At 32.7% G+C, this 15,529-nt stretch overlaps 1 protein-coding gene across 1 annotated transcript in view; it reads right to left on the reverse strand.

Annotated features, from left to right (window-relative positions):
* Nucleotides 1-15,529, reverse strand: part of LOC145247883 (TATA-binding protein-associated factor 172-like) — a 303,920-nt gene that overhangs the window by 218,982 nt on the left and 69,409 nt on the right. Inside the window, exon 11 of the mRNA XM_080109494.1 lies at nucleotides 4,194-4,347. Coding sequence (XP_079965620.1) covers nucleotides 4,194-4,347 — 154 coding nt within the window. The remainder of the gene's footprint in view (nucleotides 1-4,193; nucleotides 4,348-15,529) is intronic.

Genomic DNA, 15,529 nt, shown 5'->3' on the forward strand with positions numbered 1-15,529 from the left:
GGCCTGTACTGTGAGGGAGAAGAGTTTGGCTTTGTCTGATGCTGATGAGATTACCTCAGGTCCATTGATGATAGTTGAGATAGAGCACACGCTTTTGTTCGGGATTCTGTTTGCTATTTACCAAAACTTGTGGGAACCAAGTCGCTGCTCAGCTACTTTGGACTTGAAGGACTGAGCATACAACTCTTGCGTTCTTTATTACTTTCTCACAATAGTTGCTGGCAGTCCTGAAAGCAGCTTTAGTTTCCATACATCTATTACGTTGGAAGCAGTGGAAAAAGTGATTTCTGTGCGCAATGGCAGCAGCACATTCTGGAGAGAACCATGGCTGGCTGTTAGGTTTTTGCTGGAACTTTTTCGAGGGTATGAAACGGTCTATACCTACAATTAACCATTCTGTCAGTTCTGATACTATAGAGGACACATCCTTTTTAAACATGGAACACAGAGGTAGATCCGATATAAATGTATGGAAGCTATCCCAGTCAGCCTTAGTGTATCGATATACTGTATGATGGGGAGTTATTACATTTCACTTTTATCTTAATTGATACAACAGAGTGGTTAGAAGATCCAAAAGGAGACAGAACAGAAACTGAAAATAGTTCAGGGCAAGTTGTGAGAAAAAGGTCTAATAGACTCGCATACTGGCCGTCATTGTTGGGCACACGGGTGGATTCGTGAACAATCTGAGTGAGGTCATAAGCAATGGAGAAATCATGACAGAACCTCTCCTCATCATTGGTCTTGTTTGAGTGGGTCAACCATTCCACATTGTGAACATTGAAGTCTCCACATATGTGAATGTTAGCTGAAGGATTAGCAGATAAGACTTGGTCAATTTTCTCAGATATGCTTTTAAAGATAGTAACTCTGCTGTTGTGGAGGCGATAGAGAGTAAATATAAATGCAATAGTGTGGGCTAGTGCAACCCGGAAGCACATATAGGGTAAGTTAGGATCTTCTCTGGAGATGTCCCTACCACATGGAAAGCCATCTTTAATATAGGCACATATTCCATGCCCATGACGATCTTGGGGGTCAGATTTAGAAGTTAAGTTAGAGTATCCTTTAATTGCGAACTCATCTAGGGAAATAGCCTGTCCAATGCCAGTTTCACTTAAAAATAAAAGGTCTGGTTTAGTCTCCTGTAATTGGGGTTCAACCTCTGGAAGGTTAGAACGTAGGACCCCTGATGTTGGAGAAGGAGATATGGTAGTGGGGGTGGTAGTGGGGGTCTACGTTGGAAGTTGGAGATCCAAGTTTAATCGTGTATTTTTTCTTGAAACTTGTCATGATGGAATTTTGGAATTTGTTGACTAGGTTGTCAGACTTGCTTAGAGCAGGACAGAGAGGGGAAACTGAGAAAAAGAAATGAAGAAAAATTTTTTTTTTTGCAGAACGTAAGGTAAAGCCGTAACAATTACCCACTAATATCGCATCGAGAGGCCACACCAGAAGCTACTGCATGGTCAAGAATCCATTCACCAAATGGCAATACAGCATTCCCAGTACTTTGCACCTGCTGATAGGACAGCCTCCTTAGTGGTTAATCCAAGGTTCGGGTCCCTGACTATTAGGCGGATAACATCAGCCCAGATAAAATGTTTACCTCCAGCACCCTTAGATCGTCCATTGTACTTTTGAGAAAGTCAAATGGAGACGTATGTATATGTGGTGATTATAAAAGAAGCATAAATCACAAAGTTTGCTTGGAATCATATCCTATACGTAATGATGAGCTGGCATTATATGAACTGACAGGAATTAACGTTTTTACAAAAATAGATTTACATAGACCTAATAGACAATAAGTTCAAAAAAGTAATGGTGATAAAATACTAACTAAAAATTTTACTGAAATGGAAAAGAACACCACATAAAATAAAACTAGCAATCACCATATTTCAAAGAGCCATTGAACAAATTTTAGAAGATATAAAAAATATGGTCTGTTACCAAGACGTTATATGCATATAAACTAAATCAAAATTAATTAAAAAAATAAAACTAACATCTTGAATAAATTAAGAAATGTTGTAATAACAACAAATGAAAAGAAATACATAAACAATATTAAAATATCATTTTTAGGTCATTCAGTATCAAAAGAGGATATATCACCAGACCAGATTTAATAAAAACAATGATCCCTAGAGTGATTTAATAGAAAAAATGATCCCTAAAGTTAGAATATGGATCATGCATGCATTACATTAATAATAGTAGACATTTTTTTCAGGCTGGTCTGGAGTAATCTACTTGCCAGAACAGAAATGTTCTACAATAAAACAGATTCTAAGGGTCATATTTCTGAGAAACAGTATACCAAAAACTCTGGTAGTGATGCACCAGAGTTTTGTAATTAAGATCTTAGTTTATGGTTGGAAAAAATAAACTGTAAACTATATAAGACTGCCATATTATGCTCAACCAAATGAGTTAGTGGAAAGAATGATGCAAACATTTAAAAAAAAAAAAAAAAAAAAAACAGGACTAAACACATGTTCTAAGCAAAAAAATTAAATAAATAAAAGTTTTTCAATCAAAGTTGTATTCAAGCTATCCAAAGACTAAAAGGCACATCAGCTTTAATGGGAAGGCAAATTAGAGCTTCACTAATGATATCCTATTTCACAAATGAAACAAGAGAAGCATGCATGGTCCCCTAGGAGTGCACAGTGTACAAGGCATAAAAAAATGACTAAATTCAGCATTTGCACCCCCTCTTTAGCTCCCCACCCCCAGGAGATGTCAAATCCTGGTGAAAATGAACAAACGGTGCAGTTTTAGGTCTTAACATATGTAAATTTGAGTTTTGCACCATGCAAAAAAAGAAATGACTAAGTCCATCATTGATCCCCTCCTTTAGTCCCAAAAGGACCTAAGGCTTTAACATATTTACATTTAAGTTCAGCACCATGCAAAACTGCTAAATAAACATACACACAAAATTTGGACAAATATGATAAAAATAGTCCCAAAAATGGAGTGTTTTTATTAGCCCTAAAAAGCCCCTGGAGCACACCCAAGAGTTATTGCGAAGTATAGACAAACAAAATTATATAGAAATCAGTTAGTTACAACTTTTCAGAAAGTTTTATAAAAATCCAAGGTATCAATTTTTTTTTTAATAAGTGCAAAAGTATCAATTTTAGCCATTTTAACCCAAAACGCACCTCTTAGAGGGGCAACTGGAGTTTTCCAGGAAAATTTGTTCTGTTACTTTTTTACTCATATCATGTTTAATGTTTGTGCAAAATTTCAAAAAATTCCAAGGTGCAGTTATTGAGAAAAGTGTGGACAGACGAACGGATGAACAGACAAGAGTGAATTTACAGGTCCACCCTTCTTTTGTCGGGGGACCAAGAAAATGTAGTGCAAAAAAAGAACAAAGAATGAAATCTAGAAAAAGCAGAATTTATCCTATACAAAGTCACAACACAGCGATAATAAATAAAGAAAAGAAGAACAGTGTATTAATCTATGTAGATTAAATAAGACTATTTCTAAATAATATTTTGCTTTTTATATTCGTAAAGAGCAAAATGATCAAGCAAGTCAGATTGAGTTTGAATATTTGGATGATTAAATCAATTGATTGCCAACTCTAGTTGGGGTGCATTAAAAGGAAGCGTCATATGCCTTCCCACAGTAACTTAGTTCACAATACATTGTAGTCTGCATTGCACTGCAGAGAACCTACTGTTGATTTTATTAAATTATTTTTATATATAAATTGCACTACAGTTTAAAATACAAAAGTCAAGTTTTGTGGTTTAATTGTGCTCTAAACAGAAACATTCATTTTGAATCCAACGTTATTTTATACATCAGGACCTCTACTTGTGCAGTGATAAAACTTCTCAAATGCACTTGTGATATTCGGTTTAATAAGGGTGTTAACTTTAATCAAAATCAAACTGTCCCTTCTTTAATCGGATTTTTTTGATAATTGATACTTAATGGAGGCATTTCGATACAAAACCTATCAAAGAACATTCCCAGACATATAAAGTACATTTGTGTGAAATTTTTAAAAAATCAGCCCAGCTATTTTAGAATCTATAGGGAATGAATTTACACATACACACAACATGCCTTTTATATATAAGGAGAGATCACAAAATTAATCATGGTTAAGAAACATAAGGAAAATAAAAAAATTTAAATCTTTAGTTCTTGTAAATTACCTGAATCTTTCTTAAAAGACAAACCCACATTAGGAGTTGTAGTTGGATCAGAACACAAAAATGCACACAGATTTTTTATCACTTTATCACTGGGATTAGGATTCCGCTCCAAACACATATGCAAAAGTTGAGCTAAGCATCTAGCAGCACATATCTGAAAGAATATTAAATGGAGAAAAAAATAATGGAATATCAGTTTTAAATTTGTTAATGTTCAACAACCTTTATAAAGTCATCTCAGATTAAGCGTTTTTTTTTTTTTGTTTGTTTTGGAATCATACATCATCAATGTTTCTTTTCATGAAGGTGCTTTCAAAGTGATAAATTTGAGTAATTTTATTTGATTTATAGATATTTGTATGTTTTTTGTGTTACTTTTAAGTTGTTAAAGATATTATTTGTGACATTCTTTTATAATGCCTTTTTAAATTGTTTGCTTATTAAAGAGAGAATGAACATTTCTATTTTCTTGTTAGATTTTTTTTAAGAAATAGACATAATAAAACAAACTAATATTTAGGAAAAATTATGAGAGGCTTTCCCAAAGTAATACCTCCTATTATTTTATTCCACCTAAATGGATCAGAGGAGATTGAAAATTGCATTGTGCTGATGACTGAATTTATACATTCATGACCTGAAAGTTTCATTTCTCTGTTACAGATATTGATAACAATCCTTGTCATGGACATGTGTTAGAAGCAGAGATACTCCATTGAATTACTGCCAAAGGTGCATGTAGATGATTATTTATAAATTCTGGGGTACAAAAGTTGTTTGTTTTACTCACATCTTTGTAGCTCTTCAACTTTTTGAGTAAAAAATAAATAGTAGGCTTTATCTTTGGAACATTTCTTATATTTATTATTTTGAAATATTTGCATATATTTTCCATTTTTTAAATATTTTAAAGTTATTGATTCTACATCAAAACTCATCTTCACTCTAAGCAGATTTATGTGGGTCAGCCTACTGTGCCTAATATGTATATGTGTTAAGATGGTGTCTTCCTTTCAATCAGCTATGTTTTCTGTTCAAACTATGCATTTATGTTGAAACAATTTATTTTTAAGAAACATGTTCCATATTACTTGCTAGTTTAATTTCATGTATTCTTTGACTTTTCTTTTAAAAGATGTATGTGGTATTTTGATATTATTTACTCAATTTGCTGATTTTCTTGAAGACCATAATCATATTTTTCATTGTAAACCTTGAGTGTTTTTTATCACAAAGGTACATGAGAGAATTTTCTGTAGTTTTTTTTTTTTTTTTGTTTAGAGAAAGATAAAAAAATTGGTGCATCATTGTTAAGGTTTTTTTTTTAAATAATTTATTTGCCTTTCATTTCATTTAATACCAACATGGCTTAATATTCAGAGCAAGTTTACTTCCTTTTATGCTTTAACTAAATTTTTATATTCATGCACTATACGGCAGTCTAGGGCAATGAAGGAAAATACTAATAATATTACAAAATGCTTTTCTGGTAATTCCTTTACGAGATTGATTACTTGCATTTCAGCAGTAAAGATTATGCAACTTAATAGTTTTTTTATTTATAAACGCTGGTGGCTGCTGCTCCAACTTTTTGATTATGCCCTACATATTTCTAAATTCTCCAAATTTGTATGGTTTTAATAGGGTTAGGTCTTAATTGGGCGGAGTTGAACAACCAACACCCCATGCATAATTTGTATACTGATAGGTTTTTTGAAAGTTTTTCACTGGATTATTATTGATTGGACACCAATTAACCAGATTATAAAAAAAAATTGAAATCATTATTTTGACATTTGAAAGGGGTGCTCACTTTTTAGTTACAACATTCTGGTAAATTGGTCACCCATTTTTTTCTTTCTATTTTCTAAACACGGAAGTGAATTATTGTCCAAACACGGAAGTTAATAATTGCCTTTTTTTTATTTTTATTCTTGCTTGCTTTTTCCATTGAGAACACGTGCAACCAAACCCAAGATGGGAATTAACGAAGAAACATAAAAACAAATTAATTATTTAAAAAAAAAAAAAAAAAAAAAAAACACCTACAAACTTACTTTTCATCAACCAAATACTAAGTGGAAAAAAAAAAAAAAAGAAAAAAGAATCGAAACTTTATTTTCATAAAAAACAAAAGTAAAAGTAAAAAAACAAAAACATTTTTATTCTATTTTTTTTTTTTTGAGAAACAGCAAAAAAAAAAATTTCTGACTTACAAATGTGGTAGGTCATGCTATTTTTACTTTCTATGGTTTTGATATTCCCGTGTTTTTATTGGTTACAAAATGGGTGACCGATTTACCATAACGTTGGAACTAAAAAGTGAGCACCCCTTTCAAATGTCAAAATGTTTTTTTTTTTTTTTTTAAATTCTTTTCATAATCTGGTTAATTAGTGTCCAATCAATAATAATCTAGTGAAAAAATTTCAAAAAACCTATCAACATACAAATTACGCATGGGGTGATGGTTGTATAACTCCGCCCTTAATTGTTTCCGGTCTCATTGTTTTAGCTTGGTTTACATCTACGGTGGTATATTTCAGTATGTCCATTACAATGTATTATTAGGATTATTTATTTGGTAACTAGCTTTTCTAATGCATATTCCTCGGATGTGCATCACAGAGTTTTACTGGTATAAAAATGAGTGCATTGTTATGTGGATATTTTTCATGTTAGGTTATTGAGATTATTTTAAAGTTTTAAAATATACTGAAACTATCTTTTCCATCTACAATGTAATGAATTTGTTGGTTTCTACAAAGAGCCTCTGTATAGGAGAGTTAAAATGGCATTCAGAAATTATTTTACTTCTTAATTTTGCAAATGCAGTTTTATAAAGTACAAACTACATTATAAACTATACTGCTATAATCTAATTTTGATCTAATTATAAAGATAATAAATTTTGATTTGATTTAATAGATAATAATTTTGATTTGGTTTAATAGATTATTTTATTATTACATTTTCACCTCAAGCAGGAACATTGCCACTTTGATGTAGGGGGCTACTATCAGGGACATAATCTACAGGGGTACTTTGTGGGAAGTTGGGCAGCAAGATGTCGGTTCACGTTACACTTGAACTTCTACATGTCAGTACAGTTAGGAAGCAGGAACCTGGAAAGGAATTCCAAAGTCTAGCAGTTCTGGGGAAGAAACTACTGGAGTAGAAGACTTTCTTACATCTAGGGACCTCTACTATGAAGGGGTGGGATTTAGCTGCTTGTTGGGTTTGTCGGGGGTATTTCTGTCGAAGGGGTACAAGTGCTTGCAGTTCGTCGGAGCATTCACCGTTAAAGTACTTGTAGAACAGGTAGAGGGATGCTACATTTCGTCGACGGGACAGAGACTGAGGCTTAGATGACAGTTCATAATAAATTTGATCTGATTTACTTTTGATTTGGTTTAATAGATAAGAAAATATGATTTGATTTAATAGTTTATGAATTTTGATCTGATTTAATTAGTTTATGAATTTTGATCTGATTTAATTAGTTTATGAATTTTGATCTGATTTAATTAGTTTATGAATTTTGATCTGATTTAATTAGTTTATGAATTTTGATCTGATTTAATTAGTTTATGAATTTTGATCTGATTTAATTAGTTTATGAATTTTGATCTGATTTAATTAGTTTATGAATTTTGATCTGATTTAATTAGTTTATGAATTTTGATCTGATTTAATAGTTTATGAATTTTGATCTGATTTAATTAGTTTATGAATTTTGATCTGATTTAATTAGTTTATGAATTTTGATCTGATTTAATAGTTTATGAATTTTGATCTGATTTAATTAGTTTATGAATTTTGATCTGATTTAATTAGTTTATGAATTTTGATCTGATTTAATTAGTTTATGAATTTTGATCTGATTTAATTAGTTTATGAATTTTGATCTGATTTAATAGTTTATGAATTTTGATCTGATTTAATTAGTTTATGAATTTTGATCTGATTTAATTAGTTTATGAATTTTGATCTGATTTAATTAGTTTATGAATTTTGATCTGATTTAATAGGTAATAAATTTGGATCCGATTAAATAAATAACTAATTTTTATCTGATTTAATAGATAAATAATTTTGATCTGATTTAATAGATAAATAACAGAAAAAAAAAAAAAGAAAACATGTAACTGTTTTTAGGAACACATATCAATCAAATAATTTAAACAACAAAAAAACAAAAGAGATTATAGTGAATATAAGTCATTTTCTTTTGTTGCGGATTGATTTTCTTGTGGAAGTCGAGAAAAATAGAAAAGAAATTGTTGAAAAGATTAATGAGTTCTAATTGTAATATGATCATATATGGATGCTGAGGAAATGACGTTTGTGTGTAATATTCACCCCCCTCCCACCAAAATGCATAAATATGCCTATAAATGTAGGTTGGTTGGTTGGTTGGTTGGTTGGTTTTGCTTTACGGCATATCAACCCTTTTTAGGTTATTTAATGCCGAATCCAAAGATTTTGAAGAAAATATTTTTAATAGAATATATTTGTTGTTTTCAAGTCGGTTTCTATTTAACCATAGTTGGGATTCTAACAGGTACTACCACTCCGGGTCAGAGTGGACCTGGGAGCAATGGCAATTAAAGAGTGGCTCCACACTCCCCAAAGCCCCCAAGCTGGGGCCTCACCATCGGATATAGTTTAAGGTCATATCCAGGACCATTAAATGTAGGAGATGAGTAAGAAAAACAAAAAAAATAATTGACCATGTTTGTAGCCTGATGAGCCTGATGTAAGGTTGGAGATAACCTCCCATTTTGCCATAGACTATGTGGGAAAGGTCAGTGTTGGATCTCCTTGGAAGAAGGATGATAAAAAGCATGTTAGGCTGGCCCGGTTCATTATTGATCTAACCAGGATGTTGAGAGTTAGAAAAAAGTCGTTTCTGGGTTCATGATAAAAAGCAGAAGTGTGTTGAAATGCCAGTAATGTATGTAGTAAATGTATCTTACAAAAAATTAGATGGCTGATCAAAAAGAAAATATAAAGAATGTCAATTAGGGATTTCTGTTTTTGGCCACTCCTATATATATATATATATATATATATATATATAATTAACCACGCGATGAATTGAAAAATATTGTTCGTAAGAATATGAATGTTAAAATGGAGGACAGTAGGAGGGCATTTAACCTCCACTACCGAGAGAGTAGGCTGGTGAACATGACAGCGTAACGTCACTTCCTGATTAACTTGTAGGTATAGAAAGTTTCCCGTATTCAATCACGTGGTCACGCTAACAAGCATAAAAAATATGGCTACCGGTTATGTTACCGATTGTCCATGTTTGGATAATAATTATTATAATTGAACACTGGGATGATTTTAATCTAACAAAATATAGTAAGTGAACTAGTTTTTTAACTTTTATTTCTATCGGAGAAAGTCGAATATTTCATTTTATTTATTTATTTTTTTGCTGCAAAACAAACAATTTTTATATAATATTCAGTCCGTTCTTTTAATAATAAAAACTTTTCATTGAGTATTTCCAAATATTTTAAAGTTAGCATTTTTCACGGCACTTTTTTTTTTTTTTTTTTTTAACGATCAGTGAATTTTCAATATTTTAGCACCGGACGTAATTTATTTCTTTGAAATATATTTAAAACTTCAAGTTTTTGTTTTTTATAACATTTTAACTGTAAATAATTTACATGACGGGTTTATATAGTAATACACATAGATTCGAAAAAGTTGTCAAAAAATAAATATATAACAAATAAATGTTATCAAAGGCAAGATAAGTTACTTTTCTACCAAACTGGATAAATTTTAAGTGTTTTTATTTAATGTAAAGTGTTTATTCGGCTCGAAAAACATACAATGTTTACCGATGTATTTGAAAAATGCAAATGGCGGCATGCTTGCTGTTGCACACGATAAGTTTGGGAAAATGAGTTTAAACAAAAAAATTATACAAAATGCTGTTAGAAACTCGCTCAATATATGTTACTATGACATAGGTGGACATATATTCGGTGGGTTTCTAACATTATTTTGTATAATTTGTTTGTTTGAACTAATTTTCCCAAACTTATTGAGTTCAATAGCGAGCAAGCCGACATTTTTCATTTTAAAATATATCGATAAACATTCTATGATTTTCAAAGCTATTACACGTTTTAAAGTGAGTAAAACTACTAAAAACCTTTCCAGATAGGTAGAAGAGTAACTTATCTTGCCTTTGATAACATTTATTTGGTATATATTTGATTTTTGACCGCCTTTTCCAATCTATATGTATAATAATACAAACCCCTAAAAACATATCCAGTTAGGTAGAAAAGTAACTTATCTTGTCTTTGATAACATTTATTTTTATATATTTGTTTTGTGACAACTTTTTTGAATCTATGTCTACAGTAATACAAACCCAAAATTTAATTTAACTTGGAAATAATATTTAAAAAACATGTGCGTACACTGCACAAGCACCCTTATTATTATTATAATAGTAATTGTTATACCGGCCTTCCTTGAACAGAGAAATTTACACCGATTAGCACTATAAATAGCGCTAGTAATTCCAACACCGGTGAGAGAAATGTGACTACACTTCAACTGCTAGCCGAGTGCCCAGCAGATATACACGCTTTCCTATCTTTGTACGTTATTGTTAATACACTTGTTCCTTAACCGAACCTCGACTTGATTGTTCTTATTTTCACTGTTGTTCCACAACACAACAGGTTGGCGACAAGGAATAGAAACGACCGTCAATGCAGAGAATCACCAAAAGTGATTGGAATAAAGATTCATAAAATCTTTACGGCAGAACACCTTTGTCATTTCAACAGATATTTGGATACGCAAGAATTAACAGCGAATTAATTACTACAATAGTAATTTGGCAACAGGAAAAAAACTTGCTACCAAAATCTACAGCAAAAAACGCAAATGTGGTCAATTATTTAATAATTGAACACATTTACCAAGTGTTTTAGAAAGGGAAAAAGGGTTCATTTTTTCTTCACCAGAAGCCATTTTTCCTATGGTAAGAATTTTCTTCTGCAAAGTTAAATGTCTAAAATTAACTAGCAAATACCATGTAAGCTTATCGTTATTTTGATAACATCTGGGAATTGAAAAAATTTATTTATTATTTTTTTTTTTACACAAAATGGATGATGGAAAAGTGAAACCCATAGCACATTCATCACGATCATTTTTGCCAGCCGAAAAGAACTACTCACAAATTGAAAAAGAGGCGCTAAGCATTATATTCGCGGTAAAGAAATTTCATTGTTTCCTACACAGTAGGCAATTTCTGTTAGAAACAGACCAAAAACCATTATTAACGATTTTTGGATCGAAAAAGGGACTACCACAACATACGGCGAATAGACTCCAAAGATGGGGTACCATACTTCTGAATTACAATTTTCAAATTATGTACCATCTAAAAAATTTGGTCATGCAGACGAGTTATCAAGGTTAATACCTAAGCAGACAGAACCATTGGAGGATATGGTAACAGTAGCCATTCAAGCAGAAGTTGAAGTAAAAAATATGTTATGTGACACAATAAGAGAACTTCCAGTAACGCTTGATGAGATTAAGAGTAACGCAAAGGTGGATGAATTTATTATATGCACGGAAGAAAGGATCAACAATAACGAACTTCCTGTTATATAGCGACAGGGTTATAATTCCTGCGACATTACAGAAAAGAATCCTCAAGGAATTCCATGTAGGACATCCAGCTATATCAAGAATGGAAAGCCTTATGTGCTCTTTCGTTTATTGGCCAAACATGGATAAGGATATAGAATGAAAAATCAGGGAGTGTAGAGGATGCGCATTAGCTATGAAAGCTTCTCCGACTCAATTCGGATCGTGGGCAAAACCGGACCGACCTTGGTCTAGGATTCATTTAGATTTTGCAGAACCGCTAGATGGGTTCGACTATCTCATTGTTGTAGACAGCCTATCTAAATGGCCGGAAGTATTAAAATGTAAGAATCCGACATCTAAGGTAATTATCAACTTCCTGTATGAACTATTCACTAGGTTTGGAGTAGTAGATTGCATTGTTATAGACAATGGAACGCAATTTACGTCTACCGAATTTAAACATTTTTGTGAGGATCATCTAATCGAGCATATAACCATTCCGCCATACCACCCAAGAAGTAATGGACAAGCAGAGAAATTCATTAACACATTCAAGAGAGCTCTGAAAAAAGCTAGTAGGTCACCGACAGATAAGTCAATCCAACAGTTTTTACAAGTCTACAGAGTCACTTCGAATGCAAACATCGAAATGTCGAAGACATCTGCTGAAGTTATGTTCGGACGCAAGGTTAGATTGATTTTTCACAAGTTGTTACCAAACCAAGATAGGCCAAACCTCCAAAAAACGATAACAAAAAAATGGTATGAAGTTGGTGAAAGAGTCTTCTACAAGATTCACAAAAATAATAAGACTTTCTGGGAGTCTAGCATTGTTGAGAAACAAATAGGTCCACATGATTAAGGAACCAGGTTTTGTGCACAAACGTCACACTAACCAAATTCGGAAAAGATACTCGACAGTGAGGTGACCAGATCGCCTGAGGAGGACATCATGGGCACAGTGTTTGATACTTTTCAGGTGCCCATACCAGAGACAGCTCCTGAGAACAGAAGATCAAACCGAAAACGGAAATCAACAGAATTGATTAGGGTGAACCCAAAACAAAAACATTATTAATTCCAGACAGGATATTTTCCAAGGGGGGGAGGGTGTTATACCGGCCTTCCTTGAATAGAGGAATTTACACTGATTGGCGCTATAAATAGCGCTAGCAATTCCAACACCGGTGAGAGAGATGTGACTGCACTTCAACTGCTAGCCGAGTGCCCAGCAGATATACACGCTTTCCTATCTTTGTACGTTATTGTTAATATACTTGTTCCTTAACCGAACCTCGACTTGATTGTTCTTATTTTCACTGTTGTTCCACAGCACAACAGTAATAATAATAATAAAAAACTGGTGTAGATGACATCGACTGGCACCACATCAACTAGTTGTGAAGGATCAGGGAGGATGGAAAGAACGAGGTTGGAGGGTACTAAACAAATCTCCACTGGAAGTGTGCAGTTCAAATCTGGTATCTTGGGGAGGCATTTTGCCCAGGAAACACCAATGGCCAATGCCAATGAGAAATCAGTGACAACGGCTGTTGCGATAACATGCATTCATCTGCACACATGGTCAAGAGGTGGAGAGCACTGAAAATCTGGGGAGACTTGTTGTCAATTGGTTTCCAGGGAACACCACAGTGAGCGATCACTGATGATAGCCTGTGAGACAACTAATACGCTAGACATTTTGATGAAAAACATGGGGAAAAAATGGACATAGAAGAACAGAAAACCAAAACGTTAAATATAATTTCTGTATTTAAAGTAATAGTTATTTAAATATTTCCACATATAATCTTGTGGGTAAAATCCAGCTTCCCAATAAGGGGCACTCTGGATAGGAACAAAAATAATTTCAGTCATGAAAGATTTCTCCTCCACCGACCGAGGACAGAAAAGGTAAAGTGTAGCATCAAAACAGATACTACACTGTGATCTTGTTCCGAAGGTCCAAAAATATTTGTATTTAATGTTTCTTTAATTTTTTGTTCCCTAAATTCATAACTCAGTTTTATCAGTATTAAATTGTATATTGCTTTAAAATTACTTAATTTTACATAGATAATATTTATATTTTATATTGAATAAAGTTCAGTTTCAGTATTAATCGAACTGTGTTCCTTTTTCTTTTTAAAAATGTTTTATTGCTCTTTTTCAAATGGTCCTCATATAGTACTGACAGTCTGATAAATTTTACCTACATTGCCTGCAGACATTTTTCAGTTAACAGGCCTTCTTCTTACTCTCGGTGGCAGTGGTTTACCACATGTTGGAAATTATCAATGAAATATAGGTTTTAATAATGTGAAAATTGTAAGCGTTATCTCCCTTTGATCATGTGAAGGGTTAGTTCCCTTTCTTTATACTTTGATGACGTGTTCTTCCCTTTGTCTGTATATAAACGAGTGAGTTCACCTGTATCTCCTCTCTTCATTATGAAATGTAAATAAAAGAGATATTTGTTCATGTTTGTGTGTTAAACGAAAAACATGTTTACATGTAAATTTCTTTTGTTGATTGCTTTCCACAGTGTGAATCCTAGTTGAAACAAACAAGGTATGTTTCATTTAATTCTTAACTCTAATAATTAACCATCAAAGGTTATGAACTAAGCATCGACATATCGATGATAAAAAAACAAAAAAAAACAAAGCACGTTTGAACTTTGTTTTTGATCATCTGGAATTTTTGGTTGTGATAAAAGTTTTGTGTCGCTTATAACGAATAATAATTATTGAAGCAAAACTTAGCATCCTCGTGCTGCTGTTTGATGGGAGAAATTATGCAACATGAAAAATCTAGTGCAAAATGACATTAATGAAAGATAGTGTGTGGGGAATTTTGGATAGAATTAAACCTACTACCTAAAAGAGCTTAGATGTACAAGCACACAGAACATATATGCTAAGGAGATACCATGCATTAGTCACAATTGTTCTCTCAATGAAAACATCACTGTTATACTTAATTGGGGATCCGACTGACCTATGATCATTTGGAAGAAATTGACTGGTCAATTTCAAAAGAAAGGTGGACTAACAAATAAGTGTTAGGAGAAAATTATATTGCTTTAAATTAAAAGAGAGTGACTTAACAAACACATGAAAACGATGGTTGAGATATTTGATAAGTTGGCAGTCATTGGTGACTTAATAAACAAAAAGGACAGTTATGCATCTCCTAGCTTTACTTTCAGATTCCTACAACATGTTGGTGACAGCACTTGAATCTAGTCAAGATGCTCCCAAGTGAGTGTTAGTGACTGAGCGACTGCTGCATAAAGAATCCCCCCCCCAAAAGGAAGCTAATAATGCCGAATTGAATGTCATGATATCAAAACACTACGTTAGCAGAAAGGGAACCCAAATGTTATCATTGTGGGGAAAACCGGACACATTAAACATGGTTGTTGACTGCTTGGTGAAGATACTGAAGAGAATTTCAAGTGGAATTATCTGAAAAAGAAAGCATATTTCACAAAAAAAATGCAGGATAATTCAAACGTTGTTGGACTTTGCTTACATAATGCGTTGTCTAATAAAATTAGACGGGATTGTGGACTTTTGTGCTACGTGTCACATGTGTTATGATATCAATAAATAAATTTCCGAAAATTGGATGTGGCAGAAAAAATAATTCTTGCTAACAGATTTTCAATTGAAGCATTAGGAATAGG

Source organism: Euprymna scolopes, chromosome 26, assembly GCF_053919585.1.
Source record: "Euprymna scolopes isolate OS-2025 chromosome 26, ASM5391958v1, whole genome shotgun sequence".
NCBI lineage: Eukaryota > Metazoa > Mollusca > Cephalopoda > Sepiida > Sepiolidae > Euprymna > Euprymna scolopes.